General features: G+C 39.6%; 1 protein-coding gene, 2 long non-coding RNA genes and 2 other non-coding genes across 8 annotated transcripts in view; 1 reads left to right on the top strand and 4 right to left on the bottom strand.

Annotated features, from left to right (window-relative positions):
* LOC129493498 (uncharacterized) overlaps positions 1–1160 on the bottom strand; it is a 37034-nt gene extending 35874 nt beyond the window's left edge. Inside the window, exon 1 of the long non-coding RNA XR_008661158.2 lies at positions 1044–1160. This is a non-coding gene — a long non-coding RNA (uncharacterized lncRNA). The remainder of the gene's footprint in view (positions 1–1043) is intronic.
* The window catches only part of ACAA2 (acetyl-CoA acyltransferase 2), a 30511-nt gene continuing 7411 nt past the window's right edge, over positions 76–23175 (top strand). The window contains exons 1-7 of one of the 2 annotated variants that reach the window (XM_055299694.2): positions 76–1624; positions 12547–12713; positions 16095–16223; positions 17803–17919; positions 19267–19414; positions 21257–21432; positions 21984–22113. In XM_055299694.2, the coding sequence (XP_055155669.2) occupies positions 1609–1624; positions 12547–12713; positions 16095–16223; positions 17803–17919; positions 19267–19414; positions 21257–21432; positions 21984–22113 (883 nt within the window). In that variant the 5' untranslated portion in view covers positions 76–1608. The remainder of the gene's footprint in view (positions 1625–12546; positions 12714–16094; positions 16224–17802; positions 17920–19266; positions 19415–21256; positions 21433–21983; positions 22114–23175) is intronic. The other variant, XM_063640004.1, reaches the window with a different exon arrangement.
* On the bottom strand, positions 670–752 carry LOC129461589 (small Cajal body-specific RNA 18). Its single transcript, XR_008650607.1, has one exon. It is a non-coding gene; the product is annotated as a small Cajal body-specific RNA 18 (non-coding RNA).
* LOC129461612 (small Cajal body-specific RNA 17) lies at positions 837–980 on the bottom strand. The gene has a single exon (XR_008650615.1). It is a non-coding gene; the product is annotated as a small Cajal body-specific RNA 17 (non-coding RNA).
* Positions 19158–23175, bottom strand: part of LOC129493474 (uncharacterized) — a 55806-nt gene continuing 51788 nt past the window's right edge. For all 3 annotated transcript variants that reach the window (XR_010120992.1, XR_010120991.1, XR_010120993.1), the window contains one exon: positions 19158–22210. This is a non-coding gene — a long non-coding RNA (uncharacterized lncRNA). The remainder of the gene's footprint in view (positions 22211–23175) is intronic.

The following is a 23175-nucleotide window of genomic DNA, read 5'->3' on the forward strand; positions in this document are numbered from 1 at the left end:
GCCTCAGCCTCCCCAGCAGCTGGGACTACAGGCGCCCGCCACCACGCCCGGCTAATTTTTTTGTATTTTTAATAGAGACGGGGTTTCACCGTGTTAGCCAGGATGGTCTCGATCTCCTGACCTCGTGATCCGCCCACCTCGGCCTCCCAAAGTGCTGGGATTACAGGCGTGAGCCACGGCGCCCGGCCTATACATGAGCATTTGTGAAGCTTGTCTAAGATTTGTACATTTGATTGCGTAGATATTTTGCCTTAAAAAGAACTGTAAATGAATAATGTGTGCTGATGTGTTCATGGGTGTAGAGTAGTAAGGTCTGCATTAAAAAGATAAGATGGTTTGATGGAAGAACAGGTGGACAGCAATATAGCAAAATGTTAACAATTAGGTCGATATGTGTCCATTGTACAAGTCTTCCCACTTTTCTGTAAGTTTGAAAGTTTTCATAATACAAATTTGGATTTAAAACACCCCAATACTGCAAGAGTGTCACCAAAGCGTTTGAAAAGCAGGATTCTTGGGGTGGCATTCGCTGACGACTCAGAGAAACTGTCCATGCCACCCACCACCCCTACGCACTCAAAGAAGCCCTCGCTAGGCAGCCCGGCCCGCCGAGCCCTGGTATCGAGGGGCTCTCCGCCTCTCCCCTGCCCCGGCCGCCTCCTGCTCGCCCGGCCTCAGTCTGTTCTCAGAACACACTCCATCACCTGGTTCCCAGAACTCAGATTGCGCAGTGGTCTCGTCATCATCGGCCAGGACTCACAGTGACCGCGGCAGAGGCCTCCCTAGACCTCCCTCCCGTCCAGCCTCACCCGTTGCCCAGTCTCCTCACGCCCCTGCTCCAGGTCCCCTGGCCCCACTTCGCTCGCCACGTTTTCATAATCCTCTCAGGCTCCGGGCAAGCGGCGCCGCCCGCAATGGGACCTGATCATATAAGGAAAATACTGCGGGCTCATCCGGGGGCTGCAATGGGGACCCGAAAGCGCCCTAGCCTACACCGCACCCCAACTGCCGCCCACCTCTCCGCCCTGCCCCCAGTACAGTACCCAAACCCGGTCCGGGTCCAGCTCGGCTGCCCGAGCCTCTGCCCAGCGGACTGCGCAGCCGCCCGCTCCAGCCAATCCCGCCGCGCTGCCGCCGCGCCCCGCCCACAGGACGTTCGGTCCCGCCCCCGGCTGGCGGCCGCCCGCGCGCCAAGTCCCTCAGGCCTTGGCTCCTGCTCAGTGTTTAGGGTGCTGGCGGAGACAGAGGGGAACAGTCATTGCCTGTCGGGGCTGATGGGTGAGAGGTGTCAAACCAAATTCTCTCGGTTTGGAAACGGAGAAAATCTAAAAACGAGGATGTGAGGAAAGAGTCCGCTCTCAAGGCGCGTTGTCGTCTACCCGCGCCCCGTCCCCTGGGCTCCCTCGGGCTGGGGTGAGGCGGGCAGCTACGCGTGGGATAGGATCATCTTACGCTGGGACCCCGCCAAGGAGCCCCGGGAAGTAGGTGAAAGGGCAGGGGCGTGGCTCTGGGGGCGCCACCCACGCTCTTGAAATCTGGGTGACTGCGAGTGGCCTCTCAGCGTCCCCCACACCAGTGACCCGCGCCGCTGACGACTCAGCCGCCGCCATGGCTCTGCTCCGAGGTGAGCGCAGCCCCCTCCTCCTCTCCTCGCCCCTCGGGGTCCTGCCCTCCCCAGGCCAGGCCTCCGTTTCCGGCCGCGGCGGAGAGTCGGGGTCGTGGGATGAAGTTCACTCAACCTCCTCGGTTTTGAAGTGGACGTGATAAAAACCCAGCCCGAAAGGCTTGTTTGGGTTAAGGAGAAAACCCTTACTTGTAAGGCGCTAGCGACTGCGATTTCGGTGCAATTTCCTGTTGAGTTGAGACCAAAGTTTGCTTGCATGTGAGCTTGGAGGTCATTCCTTTCTTCGCCTAACAGTGACCCCACTAATTCGAGTCCAAGTATTAGAAAAAATGGGAAGGCGCTATAGGCCGCGGGCGCCTGCTGCGGGGCAGCTGCGCACAGGAGCCCGCCGCTGGGCCTCGGTGGGCAGGGCTCCCCGGGTGAATCGATGGAGAGGCCTGCAGAAATGGTAGCTGGTGTTCTGCTGGAAGACCTGCCCTGCTCCCTTTTCCCTTCTTTTGCTTTAGGTTAGAGCGGTCACTCTATACCTAAGTTCTAGGGTTATGAACTTGTTTAAAACAACTGTGTAATAAACTCCCTTTTCAAAACAAGTGGGCACAGTCAATGGAATCTTACTTTAAGGATGTACGAGTCGAAGAACATTCAGGTGGAATACATATCGAAGCCCTGAGACAGGAAAAAGCTTGGCGGGATCTAAGAACCAAGCATTTTGGTGCTCCAGGGCCCTGTGGGCTCTGTAAGAAGGTGGGGTTTTGTTCCAAATTCAGTGGAAGGCAATACAGGGATTTAAAGCGGGGTAATGACAGGATCTGATTTCCACCCTGTCCGGATTTGGGGCGGTCTGTGTAATGGCGAAGAGACCATTTAAGGATCTATTGTAGAGGTCCAGGGAGCAGCAAATGATGGCTTTGACTCGTGTGGGGCAGTGTAATTGGGGAGAAAAGGGAGGGATGAATTGAGATAGATTTGGAGGTGGATTTGATAGAACGTGGATTGGATGTGGTGGAGTAAATATAAGAAGGAAATGTCAAGAATGATGAAAAGTGTCTGGTTTGATGAACCGTGTTCATGATGATGCCACTTACAGAGTGAGGAAAATTGGGAAAGGAATAGATGTGGAAAGAAGGATTGAGAATTCAGTTTTAGGCAGAAGACTTGCCTGTGAAGCAGCCAAGTGGAGATGCCAGCTAAGCATTGGTGAGGGGGATCTGAAAGTCAGAAGAACCAAAGTGGCATGGGAACAAATCAAGGGAAAAATCGGTATTCTGGGACCAAATGCGGTGTTTACAGTTTCCTGCAACGTGGATTTCATTTGCCAGTGCCCTTCCTGACTGAATTTACTACATTTACTTCATAAAGCAGCGTGGTGAATTTTTTTTAGAAGAGGCATTTACACTTCATTTAAAAGGTGCATTGTCATGAGCTATCTTCTAAAAAAGGAAATAATATTTTTACTGATGTCATTTTAATATTTTATCAGTGGTTCTTACCCTTTCTTATAGTAAGACCGGTTTGAAAATTTCACAAATACTATGAACCCAAAAAGGAAAAAAATGCACACTGACACCTGTATTAAGGAAGTATAAAGTTTATAAATTTCTGGTACAATTTATTGTAGTGTTAGAGCTAGTGATCGTATTTTTTTCCATTTCCTTATTGTAGCAACTAGGACACTCATGTCGAGAGAGGTAAAGTGGTTGTGTATAATAGCACAGGTAGTTAGTGGCTGTGACTAGAACCCAAGCTTTGAGCTTGAAATAGTGATGTTACAGGCCGGCTAGAATCATTAAAGATACACTTCTCTCAAGCAGCATACCAAGTGTTTGCAGGATGGGTGGGAAGAAAGAAGAGCATGTGACTGATTACAGGGAAAAGGACACATTTCAGTTAAATTTTGTTAAGGATTAACATTAATTTGTCGGAGTTCAGTCAACAAGAAGAACCGGTTCCTAGGTTTTTATTAGTATCCATCCCCGTACTTGGCAGGAGGTTTTCACTCGACAGATCTTAGCTCTCCTACTGCTCCTAGCTTTGTTGGGAATGTTTGTGTATTTTTTCAAGGCAAGTAGACAGGGCTGCTAAATTACCTTAATCTTGAAACAACTGGATGCCACTGCAGCTTTCCTTAATTTGCCCTCATTGCTGCCTGAAGTTGCTCCTACTGAGTGAATATTTACCTAACAATGTGATAGAAAGGTAGTGCTCCTGTTTCTTTCCCAGTGGTGCTTTTCCTGTACTGTCAACTCAGCACATCTTTCCAGGCCCTTTCTTGGAGCTACTTGGACTCACTACACTCTGGGTTAATAGATCTCTTCACTGTCTTTCAGTTTTGGGAAATTTTTAGCCTCTGAATTTTCAGGGTGTTTAAATGAGATTTCAGTTTGGTGTTAAAGACTGTTAAGTTTTAGACCTTTTAGTATCCACATAAAATTGACATCAAATGAAAATTGACATGGTATACAATTTATGAAATTAAAAAAAAAACCTTTAAACTTTAAACCTTTATAGTCTATCTGCACATCCCAGATTGTTAAAATAAAGATTTAAAATAATAATAACAAATTATTTTTTAAAATAGAGAAACCCAGTCTCTACAAAAAATACAAAAATTAGCCAGGCATGGTGGCACTCGCCTGTAGTCCCAGCTACTCGGGAGGCTGTGGTGGAGGATTGCTTGAGCTCAGGAGGTTGAGGCTGCAGTGAGCCAAGATCACACTACTGCACTCTGGCTTGGGTGACAGAGTGAAACCCTGCCTCCGAACAACAACAAAAAAACCCAAACCAAAAATATATGATTGAGAACATCTTCTCTGTTTCAAATAATTGTGTTAGTTCAGTTAAGGTCTTACTTGAGCTAACCTTTACAGTCTGGGAGCATCAAATAAGTAATATAGGTAAAGGGGAGGTTCTTTTTTTGTTTTTATTTTCCCATGCACACCCTTTCCTTTGTAGATATTGCATATTTCACTACTAGCACTGCCTTCTCACAAACGCTTTCTTAGAATATGAGACATAGGGGAGAAATTCATAAAAGGAAATTTGTAGAGAGACAAATGAAATTAGGCTCTATTGTTTCTGAGAAGTGAGGGGTCATTTCCATGTGTGCAATATGTCGTTTTTATTTCTGGATGCTTTATATATTTTTGTTATCTCTGGATTTCAGAAGTTTGACAATGATGTGCCAAGCTGCAGGAGAACGGGGCGTAGAGTGTTATGTGTGGTGTTTATTAGAGTTGAGGTTTACCAAGCTTTAATATATAAATTTATGTTTTTTTTCAAATTTGGAAATTTCTTCTTTATTATTTCTGCAAATGTTTTTTTAAATCCATTCTCTGTCCTCTCCTATGACTGTAACTTGTTAGTCCTTGAGGTTCTGCCCGTGTTTTTTTACTATCTGACTTTAAAGAAAAAATTTACAGACTTTGTTTTTGAGCAGATTTAGGTTTTACAGAAAAATTGAGCAGAGAGTACAGAGTATTACCATATGCTCCCTTGCCGGGTCCATTTCCCCTATTATTAACATTTTGCATTAGTGTGGTACATTTGTTACAATCGATGAGCTAACATTGATATATTATTATTCGCTGAAGTTCATATTTTGCATTCAATTTCATTCATTGTATTGTATAGTTCTATGGGTTTTGACAAATATGCAAATGACTGATGTCAGTATTATAGTGTCATGCAGATTAATTTCACCACCCTAAACATCATCTGTTATTCACTTATTTATCCCTGCCTCTGAACCCCTGGCAAGCACTGATCTTTTTACTGTCTCCATAGCTTTGCGTTTTCCAGATATCATATAGTTGGAATCATACAGTATATTACCTTTCCAGACTGGCTTCTTTCACTTAGCAACATGCATTTAAGATTCCTTCTTTTTATGGCTTGATAGCTCACTTCTTTTTATTGCTGAATAATATTCCATTGTATGGCTGCACCACAGTTTGTTTATCCATTCACCTGTTGAAGGACATTGTTGTGGGAAGTCAGGGACCCTGAATGGAGGGACCGGCTAGAGCCGTGGCAGAGGAACATAAATTGTGAAGATTTCACGGACATTTATCACTTCCCTAATAATACTCTTACACCTGTCTTACTTTAATCCCTTAATCCTGTTATCTTCGTAAGCTGAGGATGTACGTCACCTCAGGTCCACTGTGATGATTGTGTTAACTGTACAAATTGATTGTAAAACGTGTGTTTGAACAATATGAAATCAGTGCACCTTGAAAAAGAACAGAATAACAGCGATTTTTAGGGAACAAGGGAAGATAACCGTAAGGTCTGACTGCCTGCGGGGTTGGGCAAAAAGAGCCATATTTTTCTTCTTGCAGAGAGCCTATAAACGGATGTGCAAGTAGGAGAGATACCGCTAAATTCTTTTCCTAGCAAGAAATGTTAAGACCCTAGGAAAAGAATTGCATTCCTGGGGGGAGATCTATAAATGGCAGCTCTGGGAGTGTCTGTCTTATGCGGTTGAGATAAGGACTGAAATACGCCCTGGTCTCCTGCAGTACCCTCAGGCTTATTAGGGTGGGGAAAATGCTCCCTGGTAAATTTGAGGTGAGACCGGTTCTCTGCTATCGAACCCTGTTTTCTGTTGTTTAAGATGTTTATCAAAACATTACGTGCACAGCTGAACATAGACCCTTAACAGGAGTTTTTGATTTTGCCCTTTGCCTTGTGATCTTTGCTTTACCCTTTGCCTTGTGATCTTTATTGGCCTCAGAAGCATGTGATCTTTGTTCTCCTTTTTGCCCTTTGAAGCATATGATCTTTGTGACCTACTCCCTGTTTGTACACCTGCTCCCCTTTTGAAGTCCTTAATAAAAACCTGCTGGTTTTGCAGTTCAAGTGGGTATCACGGACCTAGCGATATGTGATGTCACCCCCAGCAGCCCAGCTGTAAAGTTCCTCTCTTTGTACTCTTTCTCTTTATTTCTCAGACTGGCCAACACTTAGGGAAAATAGAAAGAACCTACGTTGAAATATTGGGGGGCGGGTTCCCCCAATAGGATATCATGGTTGCCTTCAAGTTTTAACAATTATGAATAAACATTTGTTTGCAGGTTTTTGTTTGAACATAAGTTTTCCAATCATTTAGGTAAATACAAGGAACATGATTGCTGTATCATACATATGGTTAGGTATGTTTAGTTTTATAAGAAACTGCCAAAGTGTCTTCCAAGCTGGCCATACCATTTGCATTCCCACCAGCAATGAATGAACTTCTGTTGTTCCACATCCTCACCAGCATTTGGTGTTGTCAGTGTTTGGGATTTTAGCCTTTCTAAAATCCAAAAGACTAATAGTTGTGTAGTAGTATCTCATTGTTGTTTTAATTTGCAGTTCCCTAATGACATATGATGTTGAGCATCTTTTCATATGCTTATTTGCCATCTGTGTATCTTTTTTAGTAAGGTATCTGTTCAGATCTTTTGCCCATTTTTAAATTGGGTTGTATGGGTTTTTTTTTTTTTTTTTATTGCTGAGCTGTAAGAACACTTTGCATGTTTTGGATACCAGTCCCTTATCAGTTAGGTGTTTTTATAAATATTTTCTCCCAGTCTGTGGCTTGTCTTTTCATTCTCTTAACAGCATCTTTTGCAGAGCAGAAGTTATTATTCATTTGTTTTTAGAGGATCCCGCTCTGTCGCCCAGGCTGGAGTACAGTGGTTTGAACACGGCCACTGTAGCCTTGACCTCCTGGGCTCTAGCAGTCCCCTTGCCTCAGCCTCCCAAGTGGCTAGGACCACAAGCACACACCACCATGCTTGGCTGATTTCTTAATTTTTTGTAGAGACAGGGTCTCATCATGTTTCCCAGGCTGGTCTCAAACTCCTGGGCTCAAGCAATCCTCCCACCTTGGCCTTCCAAAATGCTGGGATTATAGGCATGAGTCACTGCACACAGCCAGAAGTTTTCAATTTTAATGAAGTCCAACTTAAGTTTTCCCTTCATGGATCCTGCTTTTGGTGTTAGATCTAAAAAGTTATCACCAAACCCAAAGCCATGTAGATTTTTCTCATATGTTCTAAGAGTTTTGCATTTTATATTTAAGTCTATGATCTCTTTGTTTTCATTTCTGTTTTTTTAGATAGGAGGTCTCACTCTGTCACCCAGGCTGGAGTGCAGTGACTTGATTGTAGCCCACAGTAACCTTGAATTCAGCCTCTTGAATAGCTGGGACTACAGGCACATGCTACTATGCCCAACTAATCTTTTAGAGATGGGGATCTCGCTATGTTGCCCAGGCTGGATTCAAACTCCTATCCTGACACAGTCCTCCCACCTCAGCCTCTTGAGTAGCTGAGATTATAGGCTTGAGCCACAGTGCCCAGCCCACGATCAAAGGTGACACATTTTTGCCTGGATTCATTTTGTTTGGTATATAGATGTTTTGTTGTTCCAGCACTATTTGTTGGAAAGACTATCCTTTTTCCAGTGAATTGCCTTTCCTCCTTTGTCAGACCTTGAGGTTCTGGCTTTGTTTTTTAATCTTTTTATTCATTTGTTCTTCAGATTGGATAATTTCTATTTATCTATCTTTGAAGTCACTGAATTTTTCTCCTTTCATTTCTATTTTGCTGTTAAACCCATCCAGGGAATTTTTTATTTCAGGTATTTTTCAGTTTTGGAATTTCCATTTTGGATTTTTATAGTATGTATTTCTTTGCTGAGATGTCCTATGTTTTATTAGGAACATATTTTCCTCTACATCCTTGAGCATAGTTATAATAGATTGCTATTTTAAAATCCTTGTCTGCTAATTTCAGCGTCTGGGTCTTCTTGGGGTTGGTCTCTGTTGATTTTCATATTTTTTGTTTCCTCATATGTGGATTAATTTTGAATTACGAACATTGCAGATGAAACATTGTGGAGACTGGATTCTGTTATAATCCTGCAGACAGAACTGACTTATTGATTGGTTGGCTATTTATTTTTTGTAGGCAGTTAAGTTTGCCTAAAAAATCACCCCCATGCACCCCCATGATAAACTGTGTCTCCCCTTATAGTGGGCAGCAGCTTAAATCTAAGTTCAGTTTTTTAAGGCTTGGCTTAGGTGCTTGTGGTCTGACCTATACATGAATGGCTAAGGAGTCAGCCAAATATTTGGGCAGAGTTTATATGTGAAATTTGGAATCTCCCTCTATGGTGCTCCTCTTTCCCAGATTCTCCTTACCTTCTAGTGGCTGTGCTTACCATGAATTTTATTCTCTGATTCTTCAAGCCAGTAAGACTGTGAGTTTCTGAGTTCTAGCCATTCCGTGCATCATGGACTGTTAGTCTTCAAGTTAGTTGCTATAAATAAATTGGACACTTACCCTGTTCTGTTCCCCTCCTCTAAGTATCAACTCTTCTCCTTATCTGTCTAGTTTTGTTCATTTCCAAGACCGTCAGGTAGTAGTTGTTCTTATATATTGTCTGGAGTTTTTCATTGTTATCTGTTGGAGGGTTGGTCAGGTAGGAGCATAGTAGGCCATGACCAGAAGCAGAACTAATGAAATTAGGAAGAAGGCATGGAAAGAGGAAAGAAGAATGAAATAAAGCAACCACTGATAGGCCAGGTGCAGTAGCTCATGCCTATAATCCTAGCAGTTTGGGAGGCCAAGGTGGAGGATTGCTTGAGCCCAGGAGTTCGAGACCAGCCTAGGAAACATAGCAAGACCCTGTCTCTACAAAAAAAAAAAAAAAAACAAAAAAGTAAAAGTTAGCCAGGTGTGGTGGCACACGCCTGTAGTCCTACCTACTTGGGAGGCTGAGGCAGGGAGGGAATCACTTGAGTTGGGGAGGTCAAGGCTGCAGAGGTCGAGGCTGCAGGGAGCTGTGATCACACCACAGCACTCTAACCTGGGCACAGAGCAAGACTTTGTCTCAAAAAAAAGAAAACACTGATATAAAAATAGGCAGAGACTGTTAAGGAAGGAGGATGAAAGGAAACTTGAAAAGATTCAGGGAGGCATCATGATATGGAATACCCAATTTACCAGAACAAAACATTTGTAATGCACCCGACTAGTATTTATGGCCTTTTGTAACTATCTGAATTTGTATCTGTAAAAAACTGAGTGGATCTGTTCTAAATTATAGTTATATATATTGCTCCTAATATTTCTTTAAACTGCAAATTTCTCAAAATAGGAATGAAAAGAGAGGTTGAAATAGAAATATTTTAGGCTAGGTTTGGTTTGTTTGATGAAAGAGATCATAAACTGGCAGATTATACTTAGATACCAGTAGTGGTATAATGCTTGAATAGTCTCACTTGTAGATCAGTATCTTATCACAAACCCATTGCCGAAAGTCCCATAATTTCTTGACAAGATGTGGAAATGTGAGCTTAGATTGTTTTGGAGAGAATAAAGTTAGTATATGCAAAGTGCTAGCATGAAGTCTATTCCATAGTAAGTGTCCCCTCTATGTTAGCTATAATATTTACCTTGCAGAGTTGTTGGGAAGATTAGCTTTTGTGTGGAAAGTGATAAAATGTCTAGTATTTAGTAGACGCCTAATGAATGTCAATATGATGAAATGGCTATAACTGATGCTGCTTACTGATATGCCAGTTTTGCACTGTACAGCTCTAATGATGATGAGTGGGTACCACTCACATCATAATCATATATTTGTATAGTCACAAGTTTTTTTTGGCAGATGGTAGTAGGTGATTGGGAAGGGGTGATTTTTATTTATTTGTACAAGGACACCGATTTAACTAATAGTTGCAAATTTATAGTCTTAGTTTGTATTAATAGATGTATAGATAATTCCTCTGTATTCTTTGTGTTTAGGTAAAATGCATGCAATTTTGTTATATTCTAAGGGACACATTTTAATAGGATGTTGGCAAACTACAGTGTCTTTAGAGGAAAGCAGTCAGAATTAATGTCAAATAAAGAACTATTGAAAGAATGCCTTTAATTTACCTGAGATGAGAGTTGCTGGGTTTGGGGACTTACAGGTTAGCTGACTTCAGATACTGGAGGTGGGGGATACACATGTAGAAGGTAACCTGTTTTGCCCATTTTTTTCTAAGAGTAAAAGATAATAGTAAAAGATAATAGTTCAGGTTATTTATTTGAAGTCTGTAACTTGAGTCATCCTGTGGCTCTAGAACCGGTAGCATATATAATTCAAATTCAAAGCAGCATATATTCTAGAAACTACATCTCTATCTGTGTTGGTGCTTTTGGATAGAACTAGAATTGGTGGATGGAAGACTTTGTAAGCTGAGGTAGTTCAATATAAAGAAATATCGGCCGGGCGCGGTAGCTCAAGCCTCTAATCCCAGCACTTTGGGAGGCCGAGGCGGGCGGATCACGAGGTCAGGAGATGGAGACCATCCTGGCTAACATGGTGAAACCCTGTCTCTACTAAAAATACAAAAAATTAGCCAGGCGTGTTGGCGGGCGCCTGTAGTGCCAGCTACTCGGGAGGCTGAGGCAGGAGAATGGCATGAACCTGGGAGGCGGAGCTTGCAGTGAGCTGAGATCGCACCACTGCACTCCAGCCTGGGGGACAGAGCAAGACTCCGTCTCAAAAAAAAAAAAAAAAAAAGAAATATCATTCACTGGGGCCGGGAGTGGGTGACTCACGCCTGTAATTATGGCACTTTGGGAGGCCGAGGCAGGTGTATCCCCTGAGGTCAGGAGTTCAAGACCACCCTGGCCAACATGGTGAAACCCCGTCTCTACTAAAAATACAAAAATTAGCCGGGCCTGGTGGCGGGTGTCTGTAGTCCCAGCTACTCGGGAGGCTGAGGCAGGAGGATCACTTGAACCCGGGAGGCGGAGGTTGCAGTGAGCCGAAATTGCGCCACTGCGCTCCAGCCTGGGCGACAAGGGCAAAACTCTGTCTCCAAAAAAAAAAAAAAAAAAAAAAAAGCAATATCATTAGTTTATGTTGTCCATTGATCAGCACACTATTTCATGCAGTAGAGTATGCCCTCTTACTGAAAGTTTTCTGGCAGAGGTTTAGAGAGAACCTTTTGTCAGTAATTTTTAGAGGGGGTTCTTATAGAGTGAGTGGTTGACCTCAGACAACCCTAAGGCACCTTCTAGTTTGGAGATTCTTTTATTCTAATACTAGGCAATATACTCCAGCACACAGAAGAAGGATTTTAGTTCTCAGCAAATGTTTCTAGCATTGTGAAGCACCAGAGAACAAGAAAGTTGTCTAACCAGAATGGCTTTACATCACAGTGTAGCAGGACGAGCCGCAGTCAAAACTCCTCAGACATCGGATTAAAGAAGGAAGAGGCTTTATTTGTCCGGGAGCATCCGCCAACTTGCGTCTTAAGAGCCAAGTTCCCTCAAAAAGAAATTCTTGGCCATTTTAAGGGCTTACAACTCTAAGGGGTCCACATGAAAGGATAGTGATAGATCGAGCAAGCAGGGGGAACGTGACTGGGGGCTACATGCATTAGCTAACAGAGCAGAAAGTTTTGCAATGCTTTTTCATACAATGTCTGGGATTTACAGAGAATACAAGTAGTTTAGGTCAGGGATTGATATTATTATTATTATTATTTTAACTACCAGGGCCAGGTGGTGGCACCAGGCCATCTGGCTATTTATCTTACTTCTGTTTCTTTTTAACTTTTTGTTTGTTTCTTTTTCTCCTGTTTTATAAACTAGGCAATGGGGGTGGGATGCGCAGGAGAAGTGGTGGTCTTCTTCCTTAACAGCATGCAGTGCAGTTCTTGGTACCTGCATGTAGGTAAAGATCAAACTGTCAAACTGGTAGTCCTTAAGACTCTGCTTCCGTGGGTGTGACTTGTTCTAGGTATTATTGCCTAACAGAAATTTCCATTATCTAATTTTAAATTGTGTAAGGTTTCACAGTGAGATTATTCGAAGCATTTAGAGGTATTTACTAATCTGTGATGGCTTACAAATCTCTTCTTGTTGCAATAGGTGTGTTTGTAGTTGCTGCTAAGCGAACGCCCTTTGGAGCTTACGGAGGCCTTCTGAAAGACTTCACTGCTACTGACTTGTCTGAATTTGCCGCCAAGGCTGCCTTGTCTGCCGGCAAAGTCTCACCTGAAACTGTTGACAGTGTGATTATAGGCAATGTCGTGCAGGTTAGTAGGGTAAAGGAAGGTGTTTACTCCTATTGCTTCTTTGATCAGTTTCTAAAAATAATTCCTTTAACATATCATAATGGTAAACAAGTTAATAATAGTTATAGACTTTTTTTTTTTGAGATGGAGTCTCACTCTGCTGCCAGGCTGGAGTATGGTGGTGCGATCTTGGCTCGCTGCAACTTCCGCCTCCCAGGTTCAAGCAATTCTCCTGCCTCAGCCTCCCGAGTAGCTGGGATTACAGGCGTGAGCCACCAAGCCCAGCTAATTTTTGTATTTTTAATAGAGACAGGGTTTTACCACATTGGCCAGGATGGTCTCGATCTCTTGACCTCGTGATTCTCCTGTCTCGGCCCGCCAAAGTGCTGGGATGACAGGCGTGAGCCACCACTCCCAGCCAATAGTTACAGACTTTATACATTTGTAATTTGAGTAATTCTGTGACTCCAGAATCAATGGCATGCATAATTCAAAGCATCATATGTTCTAGAAACTGTATGTCTGACTTGGGATGCATTTCAGTGCTTCCTAAATAGCAGATTGACTTCCTTGGCTTACTTGAAGTTAATTGATCTTCTGTATATGCCACCTTAGTAAACCCAAGCCATACAGCACACCTCCCCTAATTTTCTTACACATTGTAGGAGCTTGATCAGCGTTTGTTATAAGAAATAAGATGCTTCCTTACCCTCTGTCTTGCTATGTGTGATGTACAAAATCAGTCATTCATATGCAGGTAATTGAAAATTCAGTATTCCTTTAAAGTATACAAACATTTGTTGGATACCTAGTTAGAGGCTATTATAGGTGCTATGGCACCCAAGGTGGACCAAAAGGAGGTAATAATCTAATGAAAAAGATAAGAGAGATATATATATATATTTGATCAATTTCTATGATGTACCTTATGTATCATATATACACACACAAATATATATATGATATATATATTTAAAGATGTCAATGATGTGGTCATTGCTAAAGGAAAGAGAATGACAATGAACACAGAAATCACTAGGCCTTGCGTTTGAACTTGATTCTGTTCATCTTGCCGTTGTGTATGTTCACATCCAGAAAAAGCAGTGACTTTTTTCCTTTGGCAGTTAAGTCTGTTGAACCTAAAATATTTTCATAAAGAATTCTCAATATTGTCTTTTGTTCTTTTTATTTTGTAACTTTGACCTAAGAAGGCATTAGAACAGATTACATAGAAATTGGATACTTTAGTTTTTTGTGTTTTCTAGAATTTTAAAGGAGTTTTCCTTCTAAAATATTTTTTTCCCAGCATGTATTCTCTCAAACTTTATAACACAAAGTCACTATAAATAGTATCAGTTTCATTGTGTTTGTGCCTCTGTTCCTAAAGACAGTTTTTCTTGCATTAAGTTTTCTATCAGGCCAAGATAGAGTTTTCTTGTAAGGATGTTAAGTGCTTAACAGATAAATATTTGGGGTTAGGCCTTTATGGTTAAGAGAGAACAGAATATGCTTCGAATAACATTTGACAAATACCACAAAGCTACTTTTCTAATTGAGTTTAATATTATTAAATATCACTTGGAATAAATGAGTTTTACTTATTTCTTAGGAAACAGTGAAATCCAAAAAAAAAAATGAAAAGTGGATTCTTTTTATTTCTTTTTCTTCCCTAATTGCCCTGGCTAGAATCTCCAATGTTGAATAGAAGTTATAAGAAATGGATATCTTTGTCTTATTCCTGATTATAGGGGTAAAGCATCTGGCCTTTCACCTTTACATATGATGATAGCTATGGATTTTTTATAGATTCCCTTTGTCAGATTGAGAAAGTTGCCATCTGTTCCTAGTTTGTTCAGTGTTTTTGTCATGAAAGGGTGTTGTATTTTGTCAAATGCTTTTTCTGTTGACTTTTTGTGTTGAAATCTACATTGGATTTCATTGTTTCCTAAGAAATAAGTAAAACTCATTTATTCCAAGTGATATTTAATAATATTAAACTCAATTAGAAAAGCAGCTTTGTGGTATTTGTCAAATGTTATTTGAAGCATATTCTGTTTTCTCTTAACCATAAAGGCCTAACCCCAAATATTTATCTGTTAATAATTTGCACGAGATGATCATGTACATTTTTTTTATTCTGTTGATATGTGATATTTGACAAACCTTGGCAAAAGAATATCCATTGGCCAAGAATTTTTTTAATGACATTAATTTGTAAAATAAGATAACTTCATCTCAGTCAACAAATGAAACATTTAGTTAGTAGATTAATTGATGTTATACTGAGTTCCTCCCAGTTCCATCTGCATTCAAAACCCTTCATTTATAAATGTGCTGAATTTGTCGAGTTTTGAAAAACTTGAAACCTACACAGAAGTTAAAAGAATAGTACAATGAACATCCTAAAACCCCGTACCTTGATAAACCAATTTTTTACATTTTGTCAAACTTGCTTTTGCTCTTGCTAACAGCCTTCAAAACAGGCTGTTAATGTTTTTGATTGTTACTGGTTTTTTTTTAAGTCATTCTTTTTATTCAAAGTGTGGTTCTTGGGCTAGCAACATCAGCTTCACCAGGGAAATGGTTAGAAATGCAGAATCTCTGGCAGAGCTAGACCTGTTGATTCAGAACCTACATTTTATTATAACAAGATGCCCCCGTGTGCATTTTAAAGTTTTGGGAGCGGTAGTCTACTCCTACCTCTTACTCTCCTGACCAATCATTCATCTGTCTTCTCCCTAAGTGTGCAGTCCTCAGCCTGTTTTACATTGGAATTACTTGGGATGCTTTTTAAAAGTGACTACTGATGCCCAGGCCCCACCTCCAGCCTTTCTGGTTTAATTGATTTGCTTAGGAACTTGAGCATGAGTATGTTAATTAAAGCTTCCTAGGTTATTCCAGCCTGCAACCAAGGTTGAGAACCACAGCCTCAGATACTTCCTCTGTTAAGGAGCATACTACTTTAGGATAGCTTATTCCATTTTTAAATAACTCTAATTGTTACAAATTTCTGTCTTATATTAAGGACTTAATGGGATTTCTCTAAGTAGCAATTATCTTTAATATATTTGAAAACCAATTGACTGTGGTTACACAACATTATGAATGTATTTAAATAATACCATTGAACTATACACTTAAAAATGGTTACAGTGGTAAATTTTGTTATGTGTATTTTGCCCCAATAAAAAAATAGAAAAAAACCCAGTTGACTGTAGTTGTTATTCAAATTGTAAACACATATCAGATATAATATGCTGTACTTAGATGCATTTTATCCTACCTTAGAGCCATATAGTTTATCATTTTTGATAGATTGCCAACATTTCCATGTATTTTGTGCTTGTTCTTAATTAGTAGATTTATAGAGGAAATTATTTTTCTTTTCCTTCTCTCTTCTAGAGTTCTTCAGATGCTATATATTTGGCAAGGCATGTTGGTATGCGTGTGGGAATCCCAAAGGAGACCCCAGCTCTCACGATTAATAGGCTCTGTGGTTCTGGTTTTCAGTCCATTGTGAATGGATGTCAGGTATGGACAACATTTTTTTAAATTCTCTGAAAATATGTTAATAGTTACTAGAAGAAATGTCCCACTGCAGTATAACACTTTAGCGTTAGGGAGGATTGCTTGAGCCCTGGAGGTCAAGTAAACCATGATCATACCACTGCACTCCAGCCATGGGCAACAGAGTGAGACCCTGCCTCCAAAAAAAAAAAAAAAAAAAGCTAATAATGAACCTGAAAGTGGAATAAGCCTGTCATAAAAAGACAAATACTGTATGTTTCTACTTCTTTGAGATACCTAGCGTAGTCAAATTCATAGAGACAGAAAGTAGAATGGTGTTCCCAGGGACTGGTGAGGGAAAGTTAGTTAGTGTTTAATGGATATGGAGTTTCAGTTTTGCAAGATGAAAAGCGTTCTGGAGATGGATGGTGGTAATGGTTGCATCACACTATGAATACACTTAATGCCACTGAGCCGTATACTTAAAAATGGTTAAAATGGTAAGTATTATGTATATGTACTTCAGTATTTTTAAAAGCTAATAATGTTCATCATTCTTTTCGAGTGCTTCCTGCATGCTAGACACCCTGCTAGATTTACATTCAATATCTCATTTAATCTTAGAACCATCATATGAAGCAAGAACTATTAGTAGTATTCCCATTTTACAGGCAGGGAAACTGATTAAAGCCATTAAGGTTACTGAGTCATAGAATTTGAACCCAGGTCTGTGAGCATTACCTGTGAGGCACTGAATAAAGACCGTGAGGCAAGCAGGAAATCTCAAGAATTTAGGAGAGTATAAGGAAATGCATTTTATTTCAAAGGAAGTGAATGATGCTCTTAGTAGAAGTACAAACTAGTTTGACCTTTTTAAAGGACAGTTGGTTAAATACATTTGTTTGAGCACAAAGAAGAGAGTAAAGTGAAATCCAATTTCGTTTATAAAAGTCTTCATTTTATTATAAACAAAATAAGAGCCAGAGGCGTATTTTAATAAACAATTTTCACATTAATTTGTTTCTATAATGATATATCTTAAATAGTGACCTTGGTTTTCCTAGTAATAATTTTAAGAACCATCAGGTTCGTAGAGGCTCATTATTTGCTCCTTTTCTGAGAAAGGCAAACAGTGGAAAGTGTTGGAAGAATGAAGTGGTTTCCTTTTTATGAGCCACCTAGATTGAACTAGTTCTTGTTAATCTCTGGTCTTATTCAGGTACATCCATTAATGGGATAAATTTTTGTTTTGCCTTTTTAAAGGGTTTGTCCTTTATTATCTGCTGTACATTTATGCCAGATATTAATATCTGTTGATTTTCAAGATTTATATTGTGTTAAGAATTACTATTCTTAGCCACATGTAGGTAGGGCCTGTTACTCAGGCAAACATGATTGAAACCTTTTAGTTTTCTCCCCCTGCATCTTGGTAATGGATACTTTAGCATTTGCTTTACAGTTACTTTAAAATCATTTCCTTTTGAGACACTGTAAGCTACGGTACAATATTTGTTAGATTTACCATTAATTTGTAAAATCAGTGTGTTTCTTAATACATTGTTTGGGTACGGTAAAAGGAGTTTTTATTGCTGTTTTTAAATAGGAAATTTGTGTTAAAGAAGCTGAAGTTGTTTTATGTGGAGGAACCGAAAGCATGAGCCAAGCTCCCTACTGCGTCAGAAATGTGCGTTTTGGAACCAAGCTTGGATCAGATATCAAGGTTGGAACCATAAAAATTTAAAAGAATTAGTTCTTATTAGCATTATATAAGTACTTTTAATAACATACCTTTTTATGGGAGAGAAAACTAATTTTGAAGCCAATTTTGTTGATGAGGATTGGTAAGATATGAATGATTAGACGTTTGTAAACTATTTCAAAACTCTATTTTGGTGGTTAATTTTGACATTTTAACCCATATGAAATTAGATTCTATCTATCTCAGCAGACCTCTAGTAGTGTAATTATCCTGTGTAAGTGGCCATAGGCATGGGAGAGATGGAGGAAGGGAAGAAGTGGATTAAAAAGATAGACAAAAGAGTGAATTAATCTCTCTACTAAACAATTAGTAATCTGAGTAATTAAATCTTTAATATGACTTATAGAAATTTTATTTCTGGGACAATCTCAGAATAGATTTCATCATCATCACAGAAAACATCTTTGAATACAGATTATATTGTCCCAAATCAAACAAAAACTGATTCTTTTATCTTTGAGAGCTACAACTTGAGAATGATGGTAAAATACTGATAAAGAATGATGTTTTCTTCTTATTCTCATGTGAAAGGGCTACTGACATTTTATATTTTTTAGCATTTTCTATAGTAATGTTTGACTTACACTGTTCACCCAGTTTCTCACCTGGCCTTTTTGGAAGTTGAAAGGAATGAGTCTTAAGAGAATCTATGCGGATTTTAGCCACCAAACACATTTGAGATATCCTTTATAAAGACAGGTCAGTGAGTCAAACGTTGATGAGGCAGCAAAGTGGGGCACACTTATTAGAGACTAACTACTTGAATAATAATTAACAACCTTTCTGTAACTCTGGGAACCTGTCCCAAGTTCTTTTCAGCCACATAGTAACCGATAGAACCAGCTATTCCTGTCACTGAGGCGCAGGATGAAAAAGAAAAACAGATAATACTCTTTATTACAGAGTTCGGGGCTGGTTTACAAAGATGGCTATAAGAAAACATTGCATGAAGACTCATTGTCAGGTTTTCTATAGAATATGACCTTGAGGATGTAATTTTTGATTGTAGGGTAACTTCTGTGATCTCACCATGCACGTCTAGTCCTGTTGGCTGTTCTTAGACCCCCACATTTAGAGAGGGACAGAGAATGTGTGCATTTTATTGTGTGACATTGAATGTTTTCAAAAACATTGCATGTTTTAAAAAAATACCCCAGAACTGAATATGAATAGTAATAGTAAATGGTTATCAGAAAGTCTTAATTTTACTTTTGTTTATTGGAAGTGTTGATTATTTAAAGAAATTATAACATATTACTTTTAAAAGGTAATGCCTTAACAAGTCACTTTATTAATGTCTTTTAATAGCTGGAAGATTCTTTATGGGTAGGATTAACAGATCCGCATGTCCAGCTCCCCATGGCAATGACTGCAGAGAATCTTGCTGTAAAACACAAAATAAGCAGAGAAGAATGTGACAAATACGCCCTGCAGTCACAGCAGAGATGGAAAACTGGTGAGTGAAACTGGAAAATATCAGTATCTATAGAATAAATATCTATAGGAAATATTTTCATCATTTCTCTTATGGTTATATAATATTTACAAATCATACCTTTAAGAATCATTACATCTTTTCATTATTCCTTTGGTTTTAGATGATCAGATATTTTATTAATTATTGCAAAATTAACTGGGAATTTCTCTTTTGAAAAAGTTAGTACTACTTAAAAGGTGGTATTGCTACTTGACCCTAGATGGACTCTTGAGCTTTGTGCTGAACTGGTCCTGTTGTCAGTAGAACATGATGAGGAATAAGATATACTCTGTCAGAGGTGATAGCTCACTGTGGCAACTGGAATATAGAGGATGTCCTCTCCCACAAGCCATATCATAATCATAAGAAGGGGTAATGTATTTGGAAAAGACCCACTGGGTCTTTTATGCTTTCCTTCTCCCACTCCTAATTAAGAATCATTGTACCTGACTCAGAGACTTGGAACTAGTCCGAGACTCTAGTTAGAGTGCCCTGGTGTAGCACAGCAGGTTGCTATAGAGCCAGTCCAAAACAGGCAACGTGACAGCAGTTCTTTTAGCAGTGCAGCAAGTTGAAGAAATGTGATATTTAAAAAATTAAACTGTTAAAGCAAGTGGCAACTCTTATTTAGGAGTATTAAATGCTTGAAGTAATGAGGATAAAGTCCATCTTAGCATTTCAGAAGGATAAGTGGAATAGAGCTGATGCCATCCAACTCATCTGTGTTTTTTTAGTTATATGTTCATAGTGGAAGAGGATTGGTCTAGAAGTCAAGAGTTATCAGTTCTGTTTCTACTTCTACCATGCACAAGTTATCAAGCTCAGTCAAATCGTTTATTCACTGAACCTCTGTAAGATGATAGAGATAACAATATTTGCCTTCCCTATTCTAATAAGGTTGTTTTAAAACCAAATAAGGGCATATAAGGAAAGTATTTTGCCAATTGTAAAGTGATATCAAAATTAAGGTTAGTATTATTCCTGACCGTATTTCGAAAGCTATAGATTACTACAGTACATTCTAGTCAGTGGAGGTCAAAGTAGGTAAGATGTTTTACTTATAATTGTATTAGTGATTGCTCCCATAATTTCTTCAGGTTGCCTATCACTATTAAGTTTCAGTTAGATTACTTTGTGGCATAGACAGCTTGGTAACTTTTTAATTGCTTATCTCACCAAAAGAAGTTTAAAAGGGGCATTAAATCCATTTAGTGCCATTACATCTATAGGTAACAGACAAATGCTGCTAACAGTCTTAGCAGTACCTGGTGAAAAAAAAAATTGTGGTTAAAAAAATATAATAATTTTTAAAAGATGCAAAATGCATCTACATAAAAACACATGACGGTATCGTAAATCCTCCAATACAGAAGGTAAGTTGTGTAAGTAAATAGTAAAGACTCAGGCTGAGCGTGGTGGCTCATATCTGTAATCCCAGCACTTTGGGAGGCCAAGGAGGGCGGATCACGAGGACATGAGTTCGAGACTAGTGTGGCCAACATGGTGAAACCCTGTCTCTACTAAAAATATAAAAAAATTAGCTGGGCATGGTCGTGGGCACCTATAATCCCAGCTACTGGGGAGGCTGAGGCAAGAGAATCGCCTGAACCTGGGAGGCAGAGGTTGCAGTGAGCCGAGACTGTGCCATTGCACTCCAGCCCGGGTGACAACGTGAGACTCTGTCTCAAAAATTAATAAAGACTCAATATTAAACTAGACTGTGAGGAAAGGGTAGATGAGAAATTAAATTGAATAATATGTGTGATTTATTTTCATGTTTCTCTTTTTTATTCTTATGATAGTCTCTCTACTATTTTTCAGCTAATGATGCTGGCTACTTTAATGATGAAATGGCACCAATTGAAGTGAAGACAAAGAAAGGGAAACAGACAATGCAGGTGGACGAGCATGCTCGGCCCCAAACCACCCTGGAACAGTTACAGAAACTTCCTCCAGTATTCAAGAAAGATGGAACTGTCACTGCAGGGAATGCATCGGTTGGTATCACCACACAGATTAGCTTGAATTCTTCCTGGTCTGTTCAATGAAAATAATCATGAAGTATCTTGTAAATACTTTTTATGCCAGTCTTTAGTTGTTTAGCTTAAACTAATAGTGTTCATATTCAATTAATTTAGGTTTTCATAGTCCCATACAAAATCTTTTCATATTTATATAATACTCTTCTGATTTCTTAGTTTTTTCAGAACTAAGAAATTTCAGAAGCAAATCTATCTGGCTTATCATTTTGGTTTTCAAACTTTTTTTCCCTCATGCATACAGTTCATCATATTTCTTCTTACATCTACTCACATCTAGATAAAAGTTTTTCCTTGACACTCTTTTCCTTTTTCTTTAGTAAAGTTGTATTCTGTGCCTTAAATCTCCTTCATCCACCACAGTACCACTTTTCCAATTGTATCTCACACTGTGCACTGGCTTCCTATGTACTGCCATATTCCTAATACTACTAGTCCATTAGTTCAAACCTTGATTAACTGGATTATTTTAGCCTTTAGTTAATCCAGTATTTTTATTTATTTTCAAGGGGATAGCTGATGGTGCTGGAGCTGTTATCATAGCTAGTGAAGATGCTGTTAAGAAACATAACTTCACACCACTGGCAAGAATTGTGGGCTACTTTGTATCTGGATGTGATCCCTCTATCATGGGTATTGGTAAGTTTATAGTAAAACAAACTGGTTCTATAATATTTCTGGAGGTAAGTCTTCTTTGGCATTCAGAGTCCTGAAAAAGTGGCCAAACCAAGGTCACCTGTAGAGAAAAGAAGATTGGTAATCAGTTTAAATAAAAAATCTTTATGAAGAACTGTCCTAGATACAACAGAAAAACCAAGACCGTGTAAACTCCATGGAGGAAGTAATCATATCTTAGTGTCCATTTGAGATTTAAAAAATCAACACACAGTAATCATATCTTATTGTTCCTTTGAGAGTTTAGAAATCAACACACAGAAAATAACAGAAAAATTACGTGATCCTGACAAGATAAAAGAAATTATGAGATGGGAGAAATCCTGGGGTGAAACAGAGAAGGCTATATGGAGAAGGTGGTACCGCAGCTCCTTGCTGGTTGTTTTACACACAATGGAAGTACTTCATTCAGTCTTCCCACATCTCCAGTAAGGGAGACTTCTTTGTGAATGAGAAAATTGAGGCTTAGGGAGGTTGTCTTACAAGGTTCCAAATCAGTAAGTGACAGCCAGGGTATGAATCCAAGTCTCTGAAATCAAGTGCTCTCTTCACTGTGAGTTCCAGTAAGGGAGACTTCTTTGTGAATGAGAAAATTGAGGCTTACGGAGGTTGTCTTGTAAGGTTTCAAATCAGTAAGTGACAGCCAGGGTATGAATCCAAGTCTCTCTGAAATCAAGTGCTCTCTTCACTGTGAGTTAAACGCATAGTCTCAGGAAGTCAAAATAATATTCCTCTTGCTCAGGTGAGTATTAGCAAAATAAAGACATAAATAATTAGATTGGTAAAGTACTAGCTGGAAAAAATGTGGAAGTCTATAAACATGTATAGTCTTGGCTTAAAATATTTGATTTAGAAGTAGAACAAAGAGCTTTTTGCTGGATGCACTCCTAGGAACCACACACGATGCTGAATTTTAATAGTTCCTGTCATTCTCTGGGGGAACAGGGAACCAATTAGGTGCCTCACTTAGAAAAATAAAATTTGGTGCTCAGTAACTTTGATCTATCCCACCTGCATATAACCTCC

Source organism: Symphalangus syndactylus, chromosome 1, assembly GCF_028878055.3.
Source record: "Symphalangus syndactylus isolate Jambi chromosome 1, NHGRI_mSymSyn1-v2.1_pri, whole genome shotgun sequence".
NCBI lineage: Eukaryota > Metazoa > Chordata > Mammalia > Primates > Hylobatidae > Symphalangus > Symphalangus syndactylus.